Source organism: Amblyraja radiata, chromosome 41, assembly GCF_010909765.2.
Source record: "Amblyraja radiata isolate CabotCenter1 chromosome 41, sAmbRad1.1.pri, whole genome shotgun sequence".
NCBI lineage: Eukaryota > Metazoa > Chordata > Chondrichthyes > Rajiformes > Rajidae > Amblyraja > Amblyraja radiata.
Window position 1 is genome coordinate 5293837 of NC_045996.1, and position 26620 is coordinate 5320456.

Sequence of the window (26620 nt, forward strand, 5' to 3'; positions counted from 1 at the left end):
TTTTTGTCACCTTCTCCAAAGCCTTCACAACCTTCCTGAAATGAAGCGACTGGAACTGCAGACAATGCTCCGAATGCGGCCTGAAGTCCCTGTCCCACTTTCACAACCTAATTGGTGACCTCTGCCGAGTTTGCCCTTGAGACATGCTCGCAGCATGGTCGCCACGAGGTCATAGGAACTCTTCCTCATGGTGGTGAGTGGTCTCCGCGTACTCGTGGCCTCAAGTAGGTTGCGGCGTTTTTTCCAGCCTAATAAAAAATGTCCACGAGTAAAAAAAGGTTGGCATGGAAAAAATTGATACTTTTTACTCGTAGGTAGGTCGTAGTAGGTCGTGATGGTAGTCGTAGGTAGTCGTAGGTAGTCGTAGGTCGGTAACTGGCCCGAGAAAAAATTGCAACCATGACATTATTTTATCGTGATCATTTTCCATTTATAGCCTGTCGTAGTTGGTCTTAGGTGTGGAAGACTGAAGTCAAGGGGGGGTCGTAGGAGGTCGTAGACATAGTCGTAGGAGGTCTTAGACATAGTCGTAGGAGGTCGTAGACATAGTCGTAGGAGGTCTTTTACTTGGGCGAGTCAACGCGACCTTGACATTTTTTTCAACTCATCTAGGGTCTTCTAAACTCGTGGATTAGGTCGTCCAAGTAGGACAGGCCCTTAACCAAAGAGCTATAAAGCTGTAACGTGACTTCCTGACCCATATACTTTAAAGCCATTCTTCTTTAAGCGGCCTTTTCACGGGGCGACTAGACGCAAGAGTTAACCGGAGTTTAACATCGTGGGAACCTCGTGCGATAACAGTACGGCATTCGTGGACCACCGTGGACCACCGTAGCGCTAACGGCAGGTCATCGTGTAACTTGGTCACTCGGGAGAAAATTCAAGAAAGTTTGAATTTCTCCAAGATTGACTTGTACACTTGTGGTTGAGCATTGCAACATTATATGAACGTAGTGGCCAGTGCGATATCCGTAATAACTCTTGCGGGTACCGTGGGAACTCCTGCGAACGGTGAACCCGGAAGCTGGACAGAGGGGACAGAAGGTGAGTAAAAATTATCTTCTGTGGGATTGAATTTAAAAAATAAATAAAAATAAAGATTTGCATCCGCATATGGACATCAACTTATTCATGAGTTATGTTAATGAGATTCAAGAAAATAACTATAATCTTTAAAAGGGACTTTACTGAAAGGTTACGCATTTTTATGGTCCGTGAGAAATTTTTCACATGTACTTCTTTGAGAGATACAGGTCGGAGTCCTCGGGTCCAGAGGTCCGGAACGCTACCAATCAATGTTGTACAGAGACCCGTGTAAGGAGTGAACTGCACATGCTGGTTTAAACCGAAGACAGACACAAAAAGCTGGAGTAACTCAGCGAGTCAAGCAGCATCTCTGGAGAAAAAAAGCTGATTTTTCGGGACGAGACACATCTTCAGACTCAATTCCGATTAGGCTGTCTGAAGAAGGGCTCCGATTCGAATCGTCACCTATTCTTTTTCTCCAGAGATGCTGCCTGACCCGCTGACTTACTCCAGCTTTTTATGTTTTTCTTCCCAGATCTGACTTACCTGCTGAGTTACACCAACATTTTGTGTCCTTCTGTGCATATTAACCAGCATTAACCAGCGTCTGCAGTTCCTTTAGACATTACCTAACTTCAGATTTTAGAGATATAGCGCGTGGGAACTCCTGCGAACGGTAAACCCGGAAGCTGGACAGAGGGGACAGAAGGTGAGTAAAAAAGGTGGTCTCAATATCGACATGGGAACATGTGTCCTTCGAGGACGTCCCACCTAATTGTCATTGTTGGATAATCTTTTTAACAGGAACACTTGCAGAGATGGCTCCCAGAAAATCTCAAAGAAAGGGGGTAAAGCGTGTCAGAGATGTTTTTGCCATGCAGCAGAATGAGGAGACGCAGCAAGAGAGACAGGTGGAAAGGCAACAGGAGATAATAATAATAATAATAATAACTTTATCTATAAAGCACTTTAAACAACTACAGTTGCCACAAAGTGCTGTACATGAGAAATCATGAACAAAAAGCTATTACAAACAATTAAAAACCATTAAAAACCGTACAACGAAGGACTATAAAAAACACACTAAAAATTAAAAGACATTAAAAGCACTAAAAACAGGAGCAATGCCTCAGCCAGTGTCGAAAGCCAAAGAATAAAAATATGTTTTTAGGGAGGATTTGAAGATGGACAGTGAGGGGGCCTGTCTGATGTGCAACGGCAAGGTGTTCCAGAGTGCCGGAGCAGCAACAGAAAAGGCTCTATCCCCTCTGAGCTTCCGCTTAGACCTTGGTACCTCAAGGAGCAGCTGATCAGCTGACCTGAGGCACCGGGCAGGAGCATATAGGTGGAGCAGCTCAGAGAGGTAAGGCGGGGCGAGCCCATTCAATGATTTAAAAACAAATAAAAGAATTTTGAAATGAACTCAAAAGTGCACTGGGAGCCAGTGTAGGGAGGCCAAAATTGGCGTAATGTGCTCCCTCTTTCGAGTTCCAGTCAAAAGGCGAGCGGCAGCATTTTGAACAAGCTGGAGACGAGCCAATGAAGCTCGTGCGACTCCAGAGTAGAGTGCGTTACAGTAATCCAGCCTAGATGTAATAAAGGCATGGATTACTGTTTCAAAATGCTCCCGCTCGAGAATGGGCTTCACCTTTGCCAGCTTCCTTAGGTGAAAGAAGCTGGACTTAACCACCGCGCCTATTTGTTTGTCTAGTTTAAAATCACCGTCCATCCTAAAACCCAGGTTCAAGACGGTTGGCTTTACAGACATTGCCAGTGGACCCAAGTCAACAAAGGGAGGTTCACGGCAGCCATTGGGGCCAAACAAAATCACCTATCACGAGATGCCACAGATAACACTGCCTGTGGGGCTCCTTGGAGCAGAGAGAGGGTGAGCAAGGTGGATTTCAGATTGCCTCCCCAGTAGCCGTTGTAGGAATAGCCTCTACAGACGCTTATGTAAAGGGAAGATGGCAGAAGGTAAGGCCATATAACTTCACCAGGGAACAAGAGGGGGAACTTGTAGAATGGTACCAATTTAACAAGATTCTCTACGATAAATCCAGAGAGGATTATAGAAACAGGGAGAGAAAAAGGAACCTGCTGGAGACGAAGGCTGCCGAGTTTCCCGAGTGCTCATGTGAGTTTATATAACGATATATAAGTTCATCAAGAGGAGAACCATTTAATGTTATCCAAGATTTAAAAACATACATTGCTATTGATGTAAAAGTGCTGTGTTTGCAGTTAACTTAAACTTCTCTTATAAGTCTGTCTGTGCCCTGCAGCTGCAAAGTAAAAAAGTCGCAGACAGCTTTTACACCCTCTGTGTTTGAAGTTTGAATTATGTCTCTAAGCCATAAAAAGAATTATGCATGAGGGCAGGCAATTCTCACTTGTAATGCTTGCCTTTAAAAAGGCCATCTGTATTTACAAAATTGTGCTCAGGTATCCAAGAAGCACAAGAAATAGCACATTAAATGCGGAGGGCAGGCTCTATTTACTGTCCAGAACTTTTAATATAACGGAATACATCCAATGCTTGAAGTTCTATTTAATTCCACCACTCTACTGTAATGCAGATGACCAACTCATGCAATGGTTCACTAATCAGAGGACCATCTATGGAAAGGTCACCGCACTTGGGACCAAAACAGGGTCAGCTGGCAGCACACTGACAGAGAGGAATAGGTGGATCGAGGAGAGGTGGCGGTTCCTATCAGGGCATATTGTGCGTGTAGTGACCAGGACTAGCGCACCCAAGGTTGTCATATTGTCCAAATTGAGCTCTCCGTTGAAAGATGGGCTTCACCCAGTGAGACTTCCTCTTAATTCTCTTTTTAATTAATCTCTCCCTTCTGCCTTCAAGCAAGCGTTTTCGATGCACATAGTGGGCAGCTGCATGCAGCGCGTCAATGAAAAAAAACAACATCCTGTACTCGAAATTACTTAGTATAGGCATGTCTCCAAATGAGCCGATTCAACCAAGGGAGGATATATATAGTGTGTGAAAAAAAAAGTTACATCATTTGTGTCACGTGTAGTTCACGATGTTCATTCAAGATTTAACGCGAAAGCTCGGGAAACGGACAAGTCATTCGCACAAATAACAGAAATGCCGAGTACCGTGGGAACTCTTTATCTACCCCCGTTATATCGTGCGAGACTCGTGCTGGACCACGACCTCTTCACTCTGGTGACATCTTGCGTCAACTCGCCCCGTGAAAAAGCCCCATTAGAGCTTTAGGTTGCCCATTTAGGACTAAGAAAATAAATTGTTTCAATAAGGCGGTTCTGAATCTTTTACATTTCCCTTCCCACGGCGCTCCACTGCTCACATCGAGCCTTCTCAAGACAGCTACCAATTCTATTGCAATCTTAATCTCATAGAGAGCTACAAAATTTCACGAGAGTATATTTTTCTCTGTACCAGGACGACGCATAAAAATGCCATACAGATATTCTCAAAATTTACTCTGACCATTAATATGTCTCTTTTATGTCTGCATCAGTTACATGTCTCATGTTTGCGGAACAAATCATAAGACGTTTGACTGGAAATGTAATCTTGTGATTTACACATAACTCACATGACTTCACATATGAAAGAATTGGTTGAGGACATAGTGTCAGAACCCGTAAAATAGCGTAAAATATGGTACAATATCCTTGTACATAAAGAAACAGGTAGCAAGCATTTACTCATGAACCTGAATTTTTATATGATTTACAATGAAATCAGACCCTATCCCATATTAGGGTTTTAAAATGCCAGAATGAATAGTGTAATTTCACTAATTGGAATGGGTCAGCTGATAATGAAATAACCTCGTAGGTTAGACACAGGCAATGTATAAAAACAAAAGCTTAAGTTTTGTTAATGTCTTGTTAATTAAGACAAATGTTAGCACTTTATGGGAATCTATAAATAAATACCGCTGTAAATGAATATAGTATACAAGTCAAGTCAAGAGAGTTTATTGTCATGTGTCCCAGATAGGACAATGACATCCTTGCTTGGTGCAACACAACAAAATATTGTAGGCATAAATACAGAACAGATCAGTGTGTCCATATACCATAGAATATACTAGACTAAGTGGGACCCGTTGGGTCCCATGTTCACACGGGAGGGCTGGTCCCCCGACACAATATTCCACCTCTCCACCAATTCCAATATTGGTGGCCAGTGGGGGGCTTTCTGGAGCGCTGGTATGGGTTCTTGGGGTGGCAGCTCAGTCCCTCAAGCCTGATCTGCTGGCAGCTCACTCATGGCTGGTGGGCTGGCAGTTGACTCATGGCTATTCCTTGAAATTCCATTTCAAGCAGGGTGCAAGGCCACCTAATACAAATCAATTTTCCTACCATTTCAAGCAGGGTGCAAGGCCACCAAATTCAAGTGCAGTTTCTTACCACTTCGAGCAGGGTGCAAGGCCACCAAATTCAAATGCAGCTTCATACCATTTCATGCAGGGTGAAACCACCATAAAACCACACAAAACACCAAACTCACAGTTCAGTAGGCATTCAGTGTGTTCAGTTGATTCACAGCTCAGACAGAGTTGTGACCTCTCCCTCCCCCATCATGCAGAGACTGAGCCACACCCACACTTCCGGGTTTTATAACCCCTCCCCCTCCCACCGGAAAAGGTCTGGCCTTCATGGCGTGATTGACAGGAGATATAAGCTCAACATTTTTTAAACACTAATAACACTTTTATTTTTAATTGATCGCTACCAATTCTATTGCAATCATAAGCCAAAGCACCCAAGCCACCATTTGCAGTAAGTCATGCCTTTCAACTTCAAGCCAAATCACCCAAGCCACCATTTGCAGTAAGTAATGCCTTTCAACTTCAGGCCAAAGCACCCAAGCCACCATTTGCAGTAAGTAGTGCCTTTCAACTTCAAGCCAAAGCTCCCAAGCCACCATTTGCAGTAAGTAGTGCCTTTCAACTTCAAGCCAAAGCTCCCAAGCCACCATTTGCAGTAAGTAGTGCCTTTCAACTTCAAGCCAAAGCACCCATGCCACCATTTGCAGTAAGTAGTGCCTTTCAACTTCAAGCCAAAGCACCCAAGCCACCATTTGCAGTAAGTAGTGCCTTTCAACTTCAAGCCAAAGCACCCAAGCCACCATTTGCAGTAAGTAGTACCTTTCAACTTCATGCCAAAGCACCCAAGCCACCATTTGCAGTAAATAGTGCCTTTCAACTTCAAGCCAAAGCACCCAAGCCACCATTTGCAGTTAGTGCCTTTCCACTTCAAGCCAAAGCACCCAAGCCACCATTTGCAGTAAGTAGTGCCTTTCAACTTCAAGCCAAAGCACCCACCACCATTTGCAGTAAGTAGTGCCTTTCAACTTCAAGCCAAAGCACCCAAGCCACCATTTGCAGTAAGTAGTGCCTTTCAACTTCAAGCCGAAGCACCGAAAGCACCATTTGCAGTAAGTAGTGCCTTTTAACTTCAAGCCAAAGCACCCAAACAACCATTTGCAGGCAGTGCCTTTTTACTTCAAACAAACCATATTTTCATTTTCAAACCACATTAAGGGGACTCACAGTTGAGTAGACATATGTTCAGTGTTATTCAGAGCTCAGAGAGACGTGACCCTTTGGCTTCATCCATCTTGCAGAGACTGAGTGAGGCACACCACTTCCTGGTTTTATAGTCCCTCCCCCTCCCTCCAGCAGGGGCAGCAGAGAGAATGGTGATTTTTTAAAAAACATTAATATCTCTCTGATTTGTCATCGATGGAAAAATCCTCCGGTCCAGGAAGGCAGAGGGGGGCTCTGAGCGAGGTGGCCAAAAATGACGGCCATAGGCGGCGACGTTCTCTCGGAAATCGCAGCACAGTGGGCCAAAAGCGGTCAAGATCAGACTTTTAGTAATATAGATATATACGCACATAAATAAACAGATAAAGTGCAATAGGCTGTTATAGTTCAGAGTTTCTTTGAAGTGTTTAATAGTCTGATGGCTGTGGGGAAGGAGCTGTTCCTGAACCTGGATGTTGCAGATTTCAGGCTACTGTACCTTCTACCTGAAGGCAGCGGAGAGATGTGTGTATGGTCAGGATGGTGTGGATCCTTGATGATGCTGCCAGCCTTTTTGAGGCAGCAACTGCGATAGATCCCCTCGATGGTGGGGAGGTCAGAGCCGATAATGGACAGGGCAGTGTTTACTTTACATGTTTAAGAAAGAACTGCAGGTGCTGGAAAAATCGAAGCTAGACAAAAATGCTGGAGAAACTCAGCGGGTGAGGCAGCATCTATGGAGGGAAGGAATGGGCGACGTTTCAGGTTGAGACCCTTGGTTCTCTCCATAGATGCTGCCTCACCCGCTGAGTTTCTCCAGCAATTTTGTCTACCTTGTCCACTGCTCACATCGAGCCTTCTCAAGACCGCTACCAATTCTATTGCAATCTTAATCTCATAGAGAGCTACAAATTTTCACGAGAGTATATTTTTCTCTGTACCAGGACGACGCATAAAAATGTCAATGAAATGTCTTAGTATACATTACAGGTCTTACCTTCAGGAACAATTTCAGGAAGTTCATAATGAATTCTGAAATGTTTTGATTCTGTAGGACAAATGTGAGCAAGAAAAATATTAATTAAAAGGGGCAACAAGGAAATATCTTGCTTTATTTACTTTTATATTTTTTGACTTAATTTGAAGAAGAATCAAGATGTTTTTAAAAATCTATTAAGAAGATCCCCCATCCATGCTTATTCCACTTGCCTGTGTTTGGTCCATATCCCTCTAAATGTTTTCTATTCATTTTCCTGTCCAAGCATCTTTTAAATGCTGTTATAGTACCTGCCTCAACTATCACCTCCAGCAGCTCACTCCATATACCCACCACCCTCTGAATGAAAAAGTCACCGCTCACACCTTAAAAATATGTCCTCTACTTTGGGTAAAGACATGTTTACGTGTTTTTACACACCTCTATAAGATCACCCCTCAGCCTCCTGCATTACAAGTAATTATACCTAGCCTTCCCAACTTCTTAGTACAGAACAGGCCACTGAGTCCTGACAACGTCATTGTTCATCTTCTACTGCAGTTGTACAGGGTATTGGTGAGGCCACACCTGGAGTATTGTGTACAGTTTTGGTCTCCAAATCTGAGGAAAGACATTCTTGCCATAGAGGGAGAACAGAGAAGGTTCACCAGACTGATTCCTGGGATGGCAGGACTTTCATATGAAGAAAGACTGGATAGACTCGGCTTGTAGTCGCTAGAATTTAGAAGATTGAGGGGGGATCTTATAGAAACTTACAAAATTCTTAAGGGGGTGGACAGGCTAGATGCAGGAAGATTGTTCCCGATGTTGGGGAAGTCCAGAATAAGGGGTCACAGTTTAAGGATAAGGGGGAAGTCTTTTAGGACCGAGATGAGAAAAACATTTTTCACACAGAGTGGTGAATCTCTGGAATTCTCTGCCACAGAAGGTAGTTGAGGCCAGTTCATTGGCTATATTTAAGAGGGAGTTAGATGTGGCCTGTTAGGCGCTTCCCCCTCCTGGTGAATGCTATGTACTTACCTTTCTCTGTTTCTCTCCCAAGTGCAGGCCTCGTGGCTGTGAGTCTGGAATCGAGGGGTTAAAGGCTCCTGTACCCGATTGGCCAAGCTGCGTCAGGTGACGGGTGACTCATCTGAAGTATAAATACCAGAGCTTCCCAGGATTCTCTCTCTTCTTCGTCGACCCTGACTGATGGTGTGGGCCGAGGAAAGCCTGACCACATGGCATAGAACTTTGTGTACTTTCACCATTCCTTGTTAACAGATATTGAATTGGGACGGATAAGGGCTGACCTTAGAGTTTTCGTGTATTTTGGTTTCAGGGTTGTATCTCTTTGGGCAGGTTTTGGAGTCTCCGGTTCGACGGCCCATTGCGTGGCTGGCTGGAGCATTGTTAAATTGTTTGTCAGTTTATCCATATCCCTGACTGGGTTGTTTAAATCAGGTTTGGGTTTTGTGTTCCAATGAATAATTAAAACTGTTTTTGAACCTGAACCTGGTTTTTGACTTGTGTTACGCGGCTCTGAAGTACTTGCATTCGGGAGTCGTAACAAAATGGGGGCTCGTCCTAAGTTTTGAGGACCCTAGACGTTTTTAGGGGGGTTTTTTGGTAGGCTTCTGGACTGAGGAAGTCTGTGTGTTGTGAGGGAATTTTTTCTTCCCTGTTTGTGGTAGCATTAGTGCCCAAGTTTTAGCTGGTGGTTTGGTGCTACATTAGAAATGGAATTTAAGGTGAAAGAATTTGTTGAGGCTCCTAGTCGGGAGTTGTTTGATAGATGTACGAAGGAGCATTTGTTTTTGCTGGCTGAGAACTATGCCGTGACTATTGACAAGCATTCAAAGAAACACTCCATTAAATCGGAGTTGTGGGCTGCGTTGGTGGAGGGTGGGGTTTTGCCTGGTGGTGCAGACAGTCCCCCACCTTCTGTTCAGCCAGTTCAGAACATGGAGGCCGTCATTAAACTGAAGGAGATGGAGCTTAAGTCACAGAGAATTGCCTCTTTGTTAAAAGAGAAAGAGCTCATGCATGTTCTTGAAATGAAACGGCTTGAGCTTGAGGAGGAAACCAAAAGGGCTGAATTTCAGCTGCGGGAAAAAGAAATAGATAATTCCCGGGTTTCTTCTAGGGAACGGGAGTTTGATATGAGCAAGAACATCCGCCTGGTTCCCCCGTTTCGTGAGAAGGATGTGGACAAGTATTTCACAGTGTTTGAACGGGTGGCTTTGTCCTTGAAGTGGCCTAGGGACGTGTGGACCTTGCTATTGCAGTGTGTCCTTGTGGGTAAAGCACGGGAGGTGTACTCGTCTTTATCTGTTGAAAGCAGTCTGGACTATGAGTGTGTGAAGTCTACAGTATTAAGGGCTTATGAATTAGTTCCAGAGGCGTACCGGCAGAAGTTCCGGCGCTTTAGGAAGTTTGATAGTCAGACTTATGTGGAGTTTGCTAGGGAGAAGGAGGCACTTTTTGACAGGTGGTGCGCTTCTCAAGGAGTGAAGGATTTTGAGCTACTGCGGGCCTTGATGATTATGGAAGACTTTAAGAACTGTCTCCCTGAGAGGGTTACTACTTACCTTAATGAGCAGAAGGTGAATGAGGTGTCTAAGGCTGCGGTGTTGGCAGATGAGTATGTATTGACTCATAAATCTGATTTTGTTGGGCGATCCTATAGTTTTGGTGCACGGCCGGTTGATCGTGGTGGTGTCGCCGGGGGCAGTGTCAAAGCTGTTTCTGTGCCTGCAAGTGGCAGCACGTTGATACAGGGGGAGGTCCGAGCTGATAAGGTTGACGGAAATGTGAGGACTAATGAAGGTCCTGTGTGCTACTATTGTAGAAGGAGAGGGCACATGTTAAAGTCGTGTCCCGTTCTGAAGCAGAAAAATGCAAAGCCTGTGGCTTTGGTGGGTGCACAGAAGGCACCTGTCGTACCTGAGGTGCCTGAGTCTGATGAGTGTAGGAATTATTCTGCGTTCATCATGAATGGTTTTGTTTCTCCAGAGGATGGGGGTGATAGAGTTCCAGTATCCATCTTGCGTGATACTGGTGCTACTCAGTCCTTTATATTGGATGGTGTACTGCCGTTTTCTGGGGAATCATCGGTTGGGTCAAGTGTCCCAGTGGTAGGATTCGGGATGGATGACATGGTAGTGCCTTTGCATACCGTGCGTCTCGAGTCCGAGTTGGTTTCAGGCCGGGTAACTGTTGGGTTACGGCCGTGTTTTCCCGTTGGGGGAGTTTCTGTGATTTTGGGGAATGACTTGGCAGGAGGTAGAGTTTTAGTCACTTCTGAGGTGATGGCTGTTCCGATGGTGCAGAGTCCTGATAGATTGGCTATGCAGCATCCAAAGGTCTTCGCAGCTTGTGCTGTCACGAGGGCTATGGCTAAGAGCCAGGCGAAGTTTGAGGATGTGGTGGACCTGAGTGAGAGCATTTTTGGGGATCAGGATGATAGATCCTGTGTTGTGAAGGGTGTTTCTCCATCTCAAGATGGGATAGTGTCTGGAAATGTGCCGGTGTCACTGTCACGTGACCGGCTGGTTGAGGAGCAAAAGAGTGATCCAGGTTTATCTGATCTGTGGGACTGCGCAGTGCCTGAGGGGGATATGGATTCCACAGCAAAGGGGTATTTTCTAAGGGATGGCTTACTGATGCGAAAGTGGTCTCCCTTGGATATATCTGGGCATGATGATTGGAGCATGGTTGATCAGATTGTGATGCCTCGTCGGTATAGGGACGAGATACTCTGTTTGGCTCATGATGGTCCTCTGGGTGGACATTTGGGGGTCAATAAGACGTATGACCGCATCTTACGGAATTTTTTTTGGCCAGGGTTGAAAAAGGACGTGAAACAGCAGTGCAGGTGTTGTCACATTTGCCAGGTGGCAGGAAAGCCGAACCAATCGATTGTTCCTGCGCCTTTATATCCAATCCCTGTGGTCGGTGAGCCGTTTGAGCGGATTCTAGTTGATTGTGTGGGCCCTCTACCTCGGACAAGGGTGGGCAACAAGTTTTTATTAACAATTATGTGTGCGACTACCCGCTTTCCGGAGGTGGTCCCTTTGCGTAGAATTACTGCCCCTGCAATTGTTAAGTCTCTCACTAAGTTTTTTTCGTTGTTCGGTTTGCCCAAGGTTGTGCAGAGTGACCAAGGTACCAACTTCATGTCGAAGGTTTTTGATCAGGTAATGAAGTTGTTAGATATTAAGCATTGTTACTCCAGTGCATATCATCCTGAGAGCCAGGGAGCTCTCGAGAGGTTTCACCAGACTTTGAAATCTATGTTGAGGACTTACTGCCTGGAGTTTGAAAAAGACTGGGATGAGGGAGTTCATCTAGTTATGTTTGCGGTGCGTGAGGTCGTGCAGGAGTCTTTAGGGTTCAGTCCTGCTGACCTGGTGTTCGCGCATACTGTACGTGGTCCGTTGAGGGTCCTGAAGGAGAAATGGTTGCAGGAGGATACAAAACGTAGTATTTTAGACCACGTCTGTACTTTTCGCTCTAGACTGAGGAGGGCATGCGAACTGGCAATGGGTAATCTTGCCTCTGCTCAGTCTAGGATGAAGGACTGGTTCGACAGGAAGGCTTCTAGTAGGAATTTTTCTCCAGGTGACAAGGTCCTGGTGTTGTTGCCTATTCCTGGTTCCAGTCTGCAGGCTCGGTATAGCGGTCCCTATCAGGTGGTTAAGAAGGTTGGTGAGAGGGATTACGTTATTGGTACCCCTGATCGGAGGCATAAGACTCAGCTCTGTCATGTCAACATGAAACAGTACCATGAGCAGGAGCCTGTGGAGGTTGATGGGTCGGAGCTATGTCCTTCTAAGCCTGTTTTGGCTGCAGTGGTGCTGCCCCCTGACACGGGTGGTGATGTGGGGGAGGCACGGTTGTCTGTGGCAGTAACGCAGGGAAAGCTGAGTAACTCTGAGGCTTTGGAGACGCTTCCCTTGCGGTTGTCTCATTTGACTGGCATATCCGTGGCAAGGATAATGTATTGGATGATGCATTGTCGCGCCAGTGATGTCTGTGCTACTGAATAGTTGCTGAAATTTGGTGGTGTTTTTTAGTACATTTTCAGAAACTTATTCAGTATCTTTGGGTGGGGGTGTTAGGCGCTTCCCCCTCCTGGTGAATGCTATGTACTTACCTTTCTCTGTTTCTCTCCCAAGTGCAGGCCTCGTGGCTGTGAGTCTGGAATCGAGGGGTTAAAGGCTCCTGTACCCGATTGGCCAAGCTGCGTCAGGTGACGGGTGACTCATCTGAAGTATAAATACCAGAGCTTCCCAGGATTCTCTCTCTTCTTCGTCGACCCTGACTGATGAGCAGACTGCTGGTGTGGGCCGAGGAAAGCCTGACCACATGGCATAGAACTTTGTGTACTTTCACCATTCCTTGTTAACAGATATTGAATTGGGACGGATAAGGGCTGACCTTAGAGTTTTCGTGTATTTTGGTTTCAGGGTTGTATCTCTTTGGGCAGGTTTTGGAGTCTCCGGTTCGACGGCCCATTGCGTGGCTGGCTGGAGCATTGTTAAATTGTTTGTCAGTTTATCCATATCCCTGACTGGGTTGTTTAAATCAGGTTTGGGTTTTGTGTTCCAATGAATAATTAAAACTGTTTTTGAACCTGAACCTGGTTTTTGACTTGTGTTACGCGGCTCTGAAGTACTTGCATTCGGGAGTCGTAACATGGCCCTTGTGGCTAAAGGGATCAGGGGGTATGGAGAGAAGGCAGGTACAGGATACTGAGTTGGATGATCAGCCATGATCATATTGAATGGCGGTGCAGGCTTGAAGGGCCGAATGGCCTACACCTGCACCTATTTTCTATGTTTCTATGTTTCTATAATGCACGATTACAATCGAGCCATCTACAGTGTATAGATACATGATAAGGTAGGGCCAGCAAAGTCCGATTTAGTGCAAGGTAAAGCCAGCAAAGTCCGATTAACGATATTCCAACGGTCACCAATGAGGTAGATAGTAGGTCAGGACTTGGAATCCATACATACCAAAATAATAATATATCAGGTAATATGCCGGATTTTGAAATTCAAATATTAGTCCTTCAACCAGAGGTAGAGCAGCATCCTGGAATCTATCAATAGCAGCCCAGAGCACAAGGCAATCTCCTGAAAGAAAACACAATGTGTGTTTACTGATTAATTTGATAGGAAAGTTTCATTGCTACTTCAACAAGTCCCTGATATCGGGGAAAAAATTAAGAACATTTTTTTCTGCAGATTTTTGTAGTTATTGAAATACAGGATTTGCAGATGAACAATTCCTTTCTCAGCCAAGGGAACATCATTGAGAGAAGTACATTCAAATAAGCATTTGACCATAAACATGACAATTAGTACAGGTTCAACAATGTACAGTGTGTTCTAACTCTTAGCATTCTTTCCTTTACGCGGGGATTTGGGACAGGACTAATATCCCTGTTAAGCATGTCGGGACCCTTCTTCATACTAAAAGTCACGGGAAAGGGAATCGAGATATATATCTAATTTCTCTTTCTCGTGAATTTCAGTCTGAAGAAGGGTCTCAACCCGAAAAGCCACCCATTTCTTCTCTCCAGAGATGCTGCCTTTCCCGCTGAGTTATTCCAGCTTTTTATGTCTATCTTCGGTTTAAACCAGCATCTGCAGTTCCTTCCTACACATATTGTTTTGATGATTCAATGATATTTTATTGTCACATGTACAGTGCCCTCCATAATGTTTGGCACAAAGACGCATCATTTATTTATTTGCCTCTGCACTCCACAAAGTTGAGATTTGTAATGGAAGAAAATCACATGTGGTTAAAGTGCACATTGTCAGATTTTAATAAAGACCATTTTTATACATTTTGATTTCACCATGTAGAAATTACAGCAGTGTTTATACATAGTCCCCCCATTTCAGGGCACCATAATGTTTGGGACACAGCAATGTCATGTAAATATAAATGTCATGTAAATGTCATGGACATCACCAGTTGCTGGGTGTCTTCTCTCGTGATGCTCTGCCAGGCCATTGCACCCATCTGTAGCTTATTTTTGTTTTGGGGGCAAGTCCCCATCAGTTTTCTCTTCAGCATACAAAAGGCATGCTCAATTGGGTTCAGATCGGGTGATTGACTTGGCCACTCAAGAATTGATCATTTTTTAGATTTGAAAAACTCCTTTGTTGCTTTAGCAGTGTGTTTGGGAACATTGTCTTGCTGTAGAATGAACCGCCGGCCAATGAGTTTTAAGGCATTTGTTTGAACTTGAGCAGAGAGGATGCGTCTATGTGATGAAGCTGAATTTTAGTTAAAATATAAGAAGATATTAAATTGGCTTCTGGGCTAGCTTACAGCTTATATTTAGTCTCAAATTAGGCTTGCCTCAGGTTGCGGGTGTGGGATAATAAATACCATAACATTGTCTCCCAAGTGAGGAAGTGACAGAGAAAGAAACAGCTAGTCACATCTTTGAAGTAAGATGCCATAAACCAAATGGCCTATGTTTATGAAGGACCAAATGACAGAGAGGAAGCAGCGAAAGAGCTAGGGTGATCTCTGTGAAGATAAAATGTCGTAAACCAAATGGCCAATGTTATCTTGTAACATGTAAACAAAAGGCCTTTGATGTGATGCATTCTGTGGAAACCTTTTCCTGTACCTCTGACCATGACTAATGTCTGTGAAATGTGCTAAGGGGACAAAAAAACCCTATTTAATGCAATGTAATTCTGTTGTACAGGGAAGTGGACGGAAGACGGTCAAGTATCTGTATTGGTCACTTGACTGGAATTCTCGCTCCCTTCCATCGGCCGATGTTAAGTAAAGTTTTGAACTGGTCTACCAAACAGTTTGTGTGGTGTCTGTTTATTAAGAAGCGAACCTGGTTTAGTAGTTAAGAAAGTAGCTTTTTCATTGGCGTAGTTATGCAGGCCTCGCTGGGACCACATCAACAGCTGACTGTGCAAGAGGTTGCAGAGGTTGCCGGGATTGGAAGGGAGATAACTGAGCTCTATCGGCCCCCTTGTCAGACCGACTCCCTAGAAACTCCCGGGAACGTTTGTGATCCTTCATCAGACATTGAATTGGTTCCCTGCCGAGGTTCTTAGAAACAGACAAAGGTAAGACCAGTTGGGCTTTATATGGTTTTTTTTTAAGAAGGGATTGTGTATGTATTTTTAAGACAGAATTGTGTATGTATTTTTAAGAAGGAATTGTGTATCTTTTTAAGAAGGACTTGAGCGGTTTCTCTTTCTCTCTCTCTGTCTATCTCTCTTTTTCTCTCTCTCTACTAAGGGCTCATCGGCCTCGTTGAGACATCCGTGATTTGTCGGGTTGAGATACGGGGGTTGAGGTGTGCGTCTGGCTTATTGAGACATCCGAAGGGTTGTCGGGTTGAGAAATAAGTGGCGGTGTATATTAAAGAGTAAGGAGTCTGCCAGGTTGAGAAACGGGGGTCCCGGTTCGCGGGTCTGCTTCGTTGAGACACCTGGGGCTTATTTTAGGTCTGCCAGGTTGAGAAACGGGGGTCTTGGTTAGCGAGTCAGCCTCGTTGAGACACTTGGGTCGTATATTAAAGGGTTAAAAAGTCAGTCAAATTGAGAAACTGGGGTCTCAAGTAGCGAGTCGGCCTGGTTGATATATTTGGAACGATTCGGAATTAAGAAGTCTGTTTTCTCTCTCTTTCTATCTATCTATGGGGAATGCTCTGGATAACAGTCCAACATATGTGTTATTTGAATCCTAAGTATAATAAGAAATTTAGAATGTTAAGTTACAAGTTGACCAAACGGTTAGGGGATGAAGCCTGGCCAGTAGGGGGAACATGGAATGTAGAGACATTTATATGGGAAAGGAAGGCAGGAAAGAAATGGAAGAAAGGAATTAAAACATGGGAAGCAGAAGCAGTGAAGAAGCATGAGGAGAGTATAGAGTTTGAAGTTGGATGGATGCTGTATGTAAGAAGGGGATAGAGTTAAGAAACAAGGATAGCACTCGGAAAGGATGGAACGTATTGCAACTAGAATGCCAGTGGGCAGAGGAACAAGAGGAAATAATTAAAAGACAGACAGGAGGTGAGAAACAGGTGATGATTAGTAAAAAATAAACCCAGTACTGGTAAATCCTCTGGAGGAGACTTCATGTCTGGCACGACGACCCTATTTGGTAATGAAGATGAGGAGTTAGATAATTTTGGGAGATGTCCACATGTCCATTTATGCCCTACCAGTAGCAATGGCATCTTTACCTGGGACAGTTCCGTCAGTAATATCCATATATCTCGAAGTTCTGACCTTACACAGCTCCCCAGGATTGGGAGCACGGGAATGCCGTTCTGTGCGTAATTTGCTTACGGCGTTGATGCTACCAGATCAGCTGGCCATTATTAAATGTACTGCACACACTGGTGCAGGGGACCCTATAGCAAAAGGTAATGAATTTGCCGATAGTGTATCCAAGCAAGCAGCCTGTACATCCAAATGCGTGGTGACATCTGGTAAACAGATGCTAGCAAATAGAACGGTCCTGCCAGATATGAGGGAGGTATGTACATTACAGAGGGACGCCTCTGATAACCAAAAACAACTATGGAAACAAGAGGGCTGTGCCATTGACTCCACCACAGGTCTTTGGCTCACCCCGCTTGGGCAAGTTTGTGTATCTGATGCATTTTTACCTGTTTTACTAACATATATTCACTCACTTACCCATGCTGGTAAGGTGGAATGATAAGGATGACAAAAGAGACGTGGTGGCACTCAAAAATCCGGCAAGAGGCACTGAAGCAGGCCTCTGAATGTAAAATTTGCCAACAAAGTAATCCAGGCAAATCATTTAAGATACCCTCAGGGGTGACGCCAATGCCATCACGATCGTTTGAATGCATACAGATTGATTTTATTGAAATACCAAGGGCCCAGTGTTATAAATATTGCTTATAAAAGATTATTACATGGTTATAACTAAATTTTGGAGAACATAAACTGTCATGGTCAAAGATCTTTGTAACTCGAGACTCAACAACCTCAAATATTTCCAGATAGCTTCTTTAATATAGATCCAGTTCATCCAAAACCTGCTGAGTACATTATATCTCATGATTGCTAACCACCCCTGCGCGAGTAGTTTGTTTGCTCAGCTCCATATTTTTATATTCTCACTAGACTAAGTGGGACCCGTTGGGTCCCAGCTTCATATGGGAGGGCTGGTCCCCCAAAGCAATATTCCACCTCTCCACCAATTCTATAATTGGTGGCCAGTGGGGGGGTGGGAGCTTTCTGGAGCGCTAGTGTGGGTGTTGTGGGCTGAAGGGATTGGTTTACAGTGGGCTTGTATGGACATTGTGGGCCGAATGGATTCTTGGGCTGGCGGCTCAGTCACTCAAGCCTGGTGTGCTGGCAGCTCACTCACTCAAGGCTGGTGGGCTGGCAGTTGACTCACGGCTATTCCTTGAAATAGGCCACCAATTCAAGTGCAGTTTCATTCCACTTCAAGCAGGGTGCAAGGCCATCAAATTCAAGTGCAGTGTCATACCACTTCAAGCAGGGTGCAAGGCCATCAAATTCAAGTGCAGTGTCATACCACTTCATGCAGGGTGCAAGGCCACCAAATTCGAGTGCAGTGTCATATCACTTCAAGCAGGGTGCAAGGCCACCAAATTCGAGTGCAGTTTCCTACCATTTCAAGCAGTCCACAAGGCCACCAAATTCGAATGCAGTTTCCTACCATTTCAAGCAGGGTGCAAGGCCACCAAATTCAAGTGCAGTTGCATACCATTTCAAGCAGGGTGCAAGGCCACTAAAGACAGAGAGTCGTGACCTCTCCCTCCCAATTCTTGCAGAGACTGAGCCACGCCCACATGTCCAGGTGTTATAGTCCCTCCCACCAGAAGGGGCGTGGCCTTCATGGCGTGATTGACAGGTGAGAGAATCTCAAAATGTTTTAAACACTAATAACTCTTTTATTTTTCATCAATGGGAAAAATCCTCGGCACCTGATGAGCGGAGAGGGCCTCTGAGTGAGATGGCCAAAAATCACAGCGGTATGTGGTACTGTTTTTCCTAAAATCAATATACAGTGCAAATAGGAAGTGGTCTTGACCTCCACCGCCTTCTGTGGCAAAGAATTCCACAGGTTCACCAACCTCTGACTAAATAAATTTCTCCTCATCTCCTTCCTAAAAGAACGTCCTTTACTTCTGAGGCTGTGCCCTCTAGTCCGGGGTGGAAGATTGCAACCTTCACGTGGTCCGCCCTGTTTCGACTAATGCAATCAACTCGACGTGCACAAACGGAAGATCAAATAGAACAAGTTGCCCAACGACTTTAGGCTGTGCACGCCACATGAAAGAAGAAGAAGAAGAAGAAGCCCTCTAGTCCTAGACTCTCCCACTAGTGGAAACATCCTCTCCACATCCACTATCCAAGCCTTTCATTATTCTGTAAGTTTCACTAAGGTCCCTCCTCATTCTTCTAAACTCCAGCGAGTACAGGCCCAGTGATGACAAATGCTCATCATAGGTTAACCTACTCATTCTTGTAAACCTCCTCTGGACCCTCTCCAGAGCTAGCACATCCTTCCTCAGACATGGTGCCCAAAATTGCTCACAGTTTTCCAAATGCAGCCTGACCAGCTCCTTAGTATTACATCTCTGTTTTTGTATACAAGTAATCTCGAAATAAATGCTAGCATTGAGTTTGCTTTCTTTACTACCTTACTTTCTTTACTAACTTACTTTCTTTTCTCTTCCTTATTGTTAAAACCTCTGCAAGCATTCTTGTAATTCCCCAGTCATTCAAGTTTTGATTTGGAACTCCATTTATTATATCAATTGTATCTATGTCTTTCATCACCTAGATTCTAAAGACTTTAGTAACTCAGTGGGAAAGGCAACATGGAAAAGCATGTCCTCCAGAGATGCTGTCTGATCAGCTGAGTTACTCCATTACTTTATATGCAAGATTCCAACATCTGCAGTTCCCTGTGTCTACACACCAAAGACTTGAATTCCCTTTCTAATCTTTCCACTCCTCCATCTCTTCTATGAAGCTTGAGCACAAAGTTCTGCAGCACAAAAATTGGTCTTTTGGTTAAACTCATCCATGCCGATCAATAAGTCGATCTGAGCCAGCCCAATTTGGCTATGTTTGGCCCATAAGGCTCACCACACTCATAGAGTCATAGAGTCAGAGAGTCATCCAGCGTGGAAACCGGACCTTGAGCCAAACTTGCCCACATGTCCCAACTTAGTGGATGCATTAGTAATAATCTTTCAAAACTCTTTAGATTCTGGAGTAGTTCCTGAGGATTGGTGGGTAGCAAACGTAACCCCACTTTTAAAGAAGGGAGGGAGAGAGAAAACGGGGAATTACAGACCAGTTAGTCTAATATCGGTAGTGGGGAAACTGCTAGTCAGTTATTAAAGATGGGATAGCAGCACATTTGGAAAGTGGTGAAATCATTGGACAAAGTCAGCATGGATTTACAAAAGGTAAATCATGTCTGACGAATCTTATAGAATTTTTCGAGGATGTAACTAGTAGCGTGGATAGGGGAGAACCAGTGGATGTGGTGTATCTGGACTTCCAGAAGGCTTTCAACAAGGTCCCACATAAGAGATTAGTTTACAAACTTAAATCACATGGCATTGGGGGTTCAGTATTGATGTGGATAGAGAACTGGCTGGCAAACAGGAAGCAAAGAGTAGGAGTAAACGGGTCCTTTTCACAATGGCAGGCAGTGACTAGTGGGGTACCGCAATGCTCAGTGCTGGGACCCCAGCTATTTACAATATATATTAATGATCTGGATGAGGGAATTGAAGGCAATATCTCCAAGTTTGCGGATGACACTAAGCTGGGGTGCAGTGTTAGCTGTGAGGAGGATGCTAGGAGACTGCAAGGTGACTTGGATAGGCTGGGTGAGTGGGCAAATGTTTGGCAGATGCAGTATAATGTGGATAAATGTGAGGTTATCCATTTTGGTGGCAAAAACAGGAAAGCAGACTATTATCTAAATGGTGGCCGACTAGGAAAAGGGGAGATGCAGCGAGACCTGGGTGTCATGGTACACCAGTCATTGAAAGTGGGCATGCAGGTGCAGCAGGCAGTGATAAAGCGAATGGTATGTTAGCTTTCATAGCAAAAGGATTTGAGTATAGGAGCAGGGAGGTTCTACTGCAGTTGTACAGGGTCTTGGTGAGACCACACCTGGAGTATTGCGTACAGTTTTGGTCTCCAAATCTGAGGAAGGACATTATTGCCATAGAGGGAGTGCAGAGAAGGTTCACCAGACTGATTCCTGGGATGTAAGGACTGTCTTATGAAGAAAGACTGGATAGACTTGGTTTATACTCTCTAGAATTTAGGAGATTGAGAGGGGATCTTATAGGAACTTACAAAATTCTTAAGGGGTTGGACAGGCTAGATGCAGGAAGATTGCTCCCGATGTTGGGGAAGTCCAGGACAATGGGTTACAGCTTAAGGATAAGGGGGAAATCCTTTAAAACCGAGATGAGAAGAACTTTTTTCACACAGAGAGTGGTGAATCTCTGGAACTCCCTGCCACAGAGGGTAGTCGAGGCCAGTTCATTGGCTATATTTAAGAGGGAGTTAGATGTGGCCCTTGTGGCTAAGGGGATCAGAGGGTATGGAGAGAAGGCAGGTACGGGATACTGAGTTGGATGATCAGCCATGATCATATAGAATGGCGGTGCAGGCTCGAAGGGCCGAATGGCCTACTCCTGCACCTAATTTCTATGTTTCTATGTTTCTATGTAACTTCTCTAGTCCCACCTGCTTGTGTTTAGCACATATCCCTCTAAACCTGAACTATCCATGTACCTGTCTAATTTGTTCTTAAACGTTGTGATAGTCCCAGCCTCAACTACTTCCTCTGGTAGCTCATGCCATACAACCACCACCCTTTGTGTGAAAAGGTACCCCTCAGATTCCTGTTAAATCTTTACCCCTTCACTTTAAACCTATGTCCTCTGGTCCTTGATTCCCCTACTCATGGCAAGAGACTCTGTGCATCTACCCGATCTATTCCTCTCGTGATTTTATACACTTTTATAAGATCACCCCTCATCCTCCTGTGCTCCAATGAATATAGTCCCAGCCTGCTCAACCTCTCCCTATAGCTCAGACCCTTGAGTCCTGGCAACAGCCTTGTGAATCTTCTCTATACCATTTCCAGCTTGACAACATCTTTCCTATAACACAGTGAGTGCCCACAACTGAACGCAATGCACTAAATGCGGCTTCACCAACATCTTATCAACTAACTACAACAGGACCACCCAACTCTTTTACTCAATACACTGGCTGATGAACACCAATGTGCCAAAAGCCTTTTTGGCCACCTTACCTACCTGCGACACTACCTTCAAGGAACTATGTACCTGCACTCCTAGATCCTTCTGCTCTATAACACGCCCCAGACCCCTACCATTAATTGTGTGGATCCTGCCCATATTAGACTTCCCAAAATGCAACACACTGTATGAAAATGTTGCTCTTTTTGTCTTAAAAAAAATTCCTCCTCTCCTCTTAAACCTCAAACTTACTAACCATGTTAACGCCATTGTCGTCCAAATAGTTAATACAGCATCAAGCAACAGTGAACCCAACATTGATCCCTGCAGCACATTGCTGCTCGCAGGCCTCCACGACCACCCTCTTACTCCTTCCACTAATCTAATTTTGTAGATTTTAGACAGGCAGTATCTCTGGAGATACTGCCTGTCCCACTGAGTTACTCTGTCTTTTTGTGCCTATCTCTAATTTTGTATCCAATAGGCTATCTTATCTTCAATCCAGACTAGCATAACCTACAGATCCTTGTCACCAGCCTTGTTAAAGTCCCGCCTTGCCCTTGTCAAACTTCTATATCACCTCTTCGAAAAACTCAATCAAATTTGTAAGACACAATTTATAACGCACAGGGATTGCACTTATGTCAGTAACTAGAGATGATTGGGTTCTAAACTGAGCAGAGGAGATTTGATAGCATCTCAAATTATTGGATGTAAATAAAGCCTAAAAATATCATTTGGCTTAAGGTGGCACAGGTGATTGGACAAAAGAGCAAAGGTCGAAAGGAAAACCTTATGTGGTTATTAAGTTTTGAAACAGTTTAGTTCAGTTCACTTTAGTTTAGTTTAGTTTAGTTTAGTTTATTGAGTTAGTAAAGTTTTTGAAGGTTGTTAGTAAAGTAAATTAGTTTAGCAAATTTAGTTTAGTTTAGTAAATTTTGTTAGGAAAGCGTTTAATATTATTAAAACTGTTTTGTTGCGTGCTATCCTGTCAGCTTAAAGACTATAACGTGAAAACCATCATGCATTCCACGGTGGACAGATACAGGATAAAAGGGAATAATGTTTAGTGCAAGATAAAGTCCACTAAAGATGATGGACATAGATATAATAGTAACGTATGAAAGGTAATTAGATATACACAAAAGACAAAAAATACAATACAAAGAACAAAAAAAGCTGGATGAATTATGTTATTTTGGCTCTACTTCCAACAGAATAATTTGTTCTTAAGGTAGGCAGCTGGAGATACTCAGCGGGTAAGGCAGCATCTCTGGAGCGAATGAAATAGGCGATGTTTCGGGTCGAGACCCTTCTTCAGACTTAAGGTGGAGTTTGTTTGCAGACATGATTTTTGCAATGCCCTAATTTTGTTAAAGCAATGTTGCTCATATGATTTTTCTTTTCTTCTGGAACAATTTGAAGACTATTATAAAGTGCAGTTAAGAGACGATAACAGTTGTAATCTACAGTATTTTAGTTCATCAAGGCTAAATCAAGTGGGAATCCTTTATTTTTTCAAGCACAGTTGCCTTTAATGATAACAGGAAAATAAAATGCATTATGTGTAGGTACTTTGCACATATGTTCGATTCAGTGTACAAGCATGATTGAGATTCCAATCCTTGTCCCTTATGTTTTCCATCCCATACAAATGTTGTCATTAGTTTTTAGCGTTGAAAATTATTCCAATTGGCTTAAAGAAGGTTCAAGCTATCCCACCTCAATCTTCAAGGCCACTGGATGGATTTTTTTGTGTGTTTTTTTTTTGTTTATATACTCATAACCCTGCGGGTTATTTAATATATGTACATTGAATCTCCAAAAAGGTTTTATACTCGGCATTCCCTCAATTTTAAATATAAAAGTCAATGGTGAATGATCAGAAATAATACTATTATGATATGATGGTTTATTCGTATACGGGATTAATTTTGTGTCCAATAAAAAATAGTCAATTCGCGAATAAGTTTTGTGAATTGATGAATAAAATGAGTATTCCCTACCACTTGGATTTGCTATTCTCCAAATATCAGCTATGTTATTATTTTTTATATAAGTATTTAAAAATTCACAGGTCTTAGTTTTAACAAGACGCCTCCCTAGCTTTATTGATTTATCTAAGTATGGATCTATAACACAGTTAAAATCTCCCCCCATTATTATATTTTGATAATTATGCTCTGCGATTAAATCTATTATTTTCCTAAAAAATTGTGGGTTATCAAAATTAGGCGCGTAAATATTTATCATAGTTAATGGTGTATTGTAAATTTCCCCCGTGACTATAACATATCTTCCCTCTTTATCAGATATAGATTTCTTTCATTTAAAAGGTATACCCTTCCGAATTATAATAGCCGTGCCTCTTGCTTTAGAGGTGAATGAGGAGTAATAGGTTTGACCTATCCAATTTGCCCTTAATCTGATCTGAGTTTGTTGTTTCAGATGTGTCTCTTGTAGGAAAGCAATATCCATATTTAATGATTTTAATTGTGCCAGAATTTTACCCCTCTTAATTGGCTCATTCGCACCTCTGATGTTCCAACTACAGAAGGTGAGACCTCCGATATTTATTCGACTATTATCTTGCATTGGCTATTATTACCAGACTGTATGATTCATGTGATGCAGCCAAGTACCTCGGAATCCCGAATCCAGAGTTGTCCTTCATAATTTCTACAGTAGTTTTACATCTCCTGACACTATTAAACATAATTAAGGGAAAGAGAAAAACATAAAATAAAGTGTACATAAAAATTATTAAGTCATACCACTGGATGGATTTAAGAGAGAGTTAGGTCGAGCTCTAGGGGCTGGTGGAATCAAGGGATATGGGGAGAAGGCAGGCACAGGTTATTGATTTGGGACGATCAGCCATGATCACAATGAATGGCGGTGCTGGCTCAAAAGGCCGAATGGCCTCCTCCTGCACCTATTTTCTATGTTTCTATCTACGTTTCTATGTTTCAAGAAACCATTTAAACCATATTCATTGCCTTTCATTTTCTATCAAAACCCTTGAAATAATATTTGGATCCATTGAACTATTTTTGTTCCTAATACGTATGAACCATGAGAAATAATGCTTTCCAAATTATCTAAGGTAGACACAAAATGCTGGAGTAACTCAGTGGGACAGACAGCATCTCTGGAGAGAAGGAATGGATGACGTTTTGGGTCGAGGCCTTTCTTACCGATAACCCCAGCATTTTGTGTCCGTCCCGCTGAGTTAAGGGCCTGTCCCACTTTCACAACCTAATTCACGACCTCTGCCGAGTTTGCCCTTGACTCATACTCGCAGCATGGTCGTCACGAGGTCGTAGGAGGTTGTAGGTAGGTCGTAGCAGGCCATAATGCTAGTCGTAGGTACTCGTGGCATCAAGTTGGTCGGGGCGTTTTTCCAGCCTGATGAAAAATGTCCACGAGTAAAAAAGGTCGTGAATTAGGTCGTGAAAGTGGGACAGGCCTTTAACTCCTGCAATTTGTGTCTATCTTTGGTGTAAAGCAACACCTGCAGTTGTTTCTTACACATATTTAATTTAATGGACTTTCATAGCGGAATGCTCAAATTTGTAATAGTAATTTTTAATACTGTGCAGAACTCTTGTATTTTGATAACATTGTCAAACTTCTGATCGTGAGAATGAAGGTCAGTGCTTTATGCTTGCCTCCTCCAATAACAAACAGTTTTTCTTCATCATTCTGTACAAGAAACACTGGAACTAATCTTTCCACGCAAACATTGAACAACAAACGAATCCAGTTGTCTGCAAAACAGAAAAGCAAATATCACTTCAGAGAGACCCGATATGCATTCTAAGCTCAGAACCAAATTTAGGCTCCCTCAGAGATTTTAAGGCTAAATGAACCTGTACTATGGAAACGGCCACACAAACCAGGAAAATCCAAGGTTTTTAGCTATACCACATAAGGATATATCCAATTATCCATAAGGTTAATTGGATAAAATTCAATTGATTACACAAATCACACGGGTCGAATTGATTAAAAACAGGCAGTAATCTGAAGAATGGACCCTGCCCGAAACGTCATCTATAAATGTCCTCCAGAAATGTTGCCTGACTCACTGAGTTATCCAATAACTCAGTGGGTCAGTATTGTTGCTCCATAGATGCTGCCTCACCTGCTGAGTTTCTCCAGCATTTTTGTCTACCTTTGATTTTCCACCATCTGCAGTTCCTTCTTAAACAACGAGTTATCCAATACTTTGTGTTTTGCTCCAGGTATCTGTAACATTACTTTCAAAATTGATTGCTTTTGTTTTCCACAATATTCCTCATCAAAACCTCTTGTTCCATCTCATAATCTATAATGAAGATAGACACAAAGTGCGGGAGTAACTCAGCGGGTCAGGCAGCATCTCTGGAGAAAAAGGATGGGCGACGTTTCGAGTCAGAACCTCTCTTCAGAGTGAAACTAGAGGGGAGGGAACTAAGAGTGGGATAAGGCCAGAACAAATCAACAGCTATCGAGAAAATAAAATGCATTATGTGTAGGTACTTTGCACATATGTTCGATTCAGTATACAAGCATATTGAGACTCCAATCCTTGTCCCTTATGTTTTCCATCCCATTCAAATGTTGTCATTAGTTTTTAGCATTCAAAATTATTCAGCAACAGATTACCTTATTTGCAACTATCAAAATGCCAATGTTTTAGCAGCACGTATTTTGATGACATAGCTCATTAATTTTCAGTAATTTTAACTATGTATCATCATGATTTTTAATCTTTGTGCTTTTCTAGAT

General features: G+C 43.3%; 1 protein-coding gene across 1 annotated transcript in view; it reads right to left on the bottom strand.

Moving 5' to 3' along the window:
* catsperg (cation channel sperm associated auxiliary subunit gamma) overlaps positions 1 to 26620 on the bottom strand; it is a 130185-nt gene that overhangs the window by 98491 nt on the left and 5074 nt on the right. Inside the window, exon 4 of the mRNA XM_033014325.1 lies at positions 26025 to 26055. Coding sequence (XP_032870216.1) covers positions 26025 to 26055 — 31 coding nt within the window. The remainder of the gene's footprint in view (positions 1 to 26024; positions 26056 to 26620) is intronic.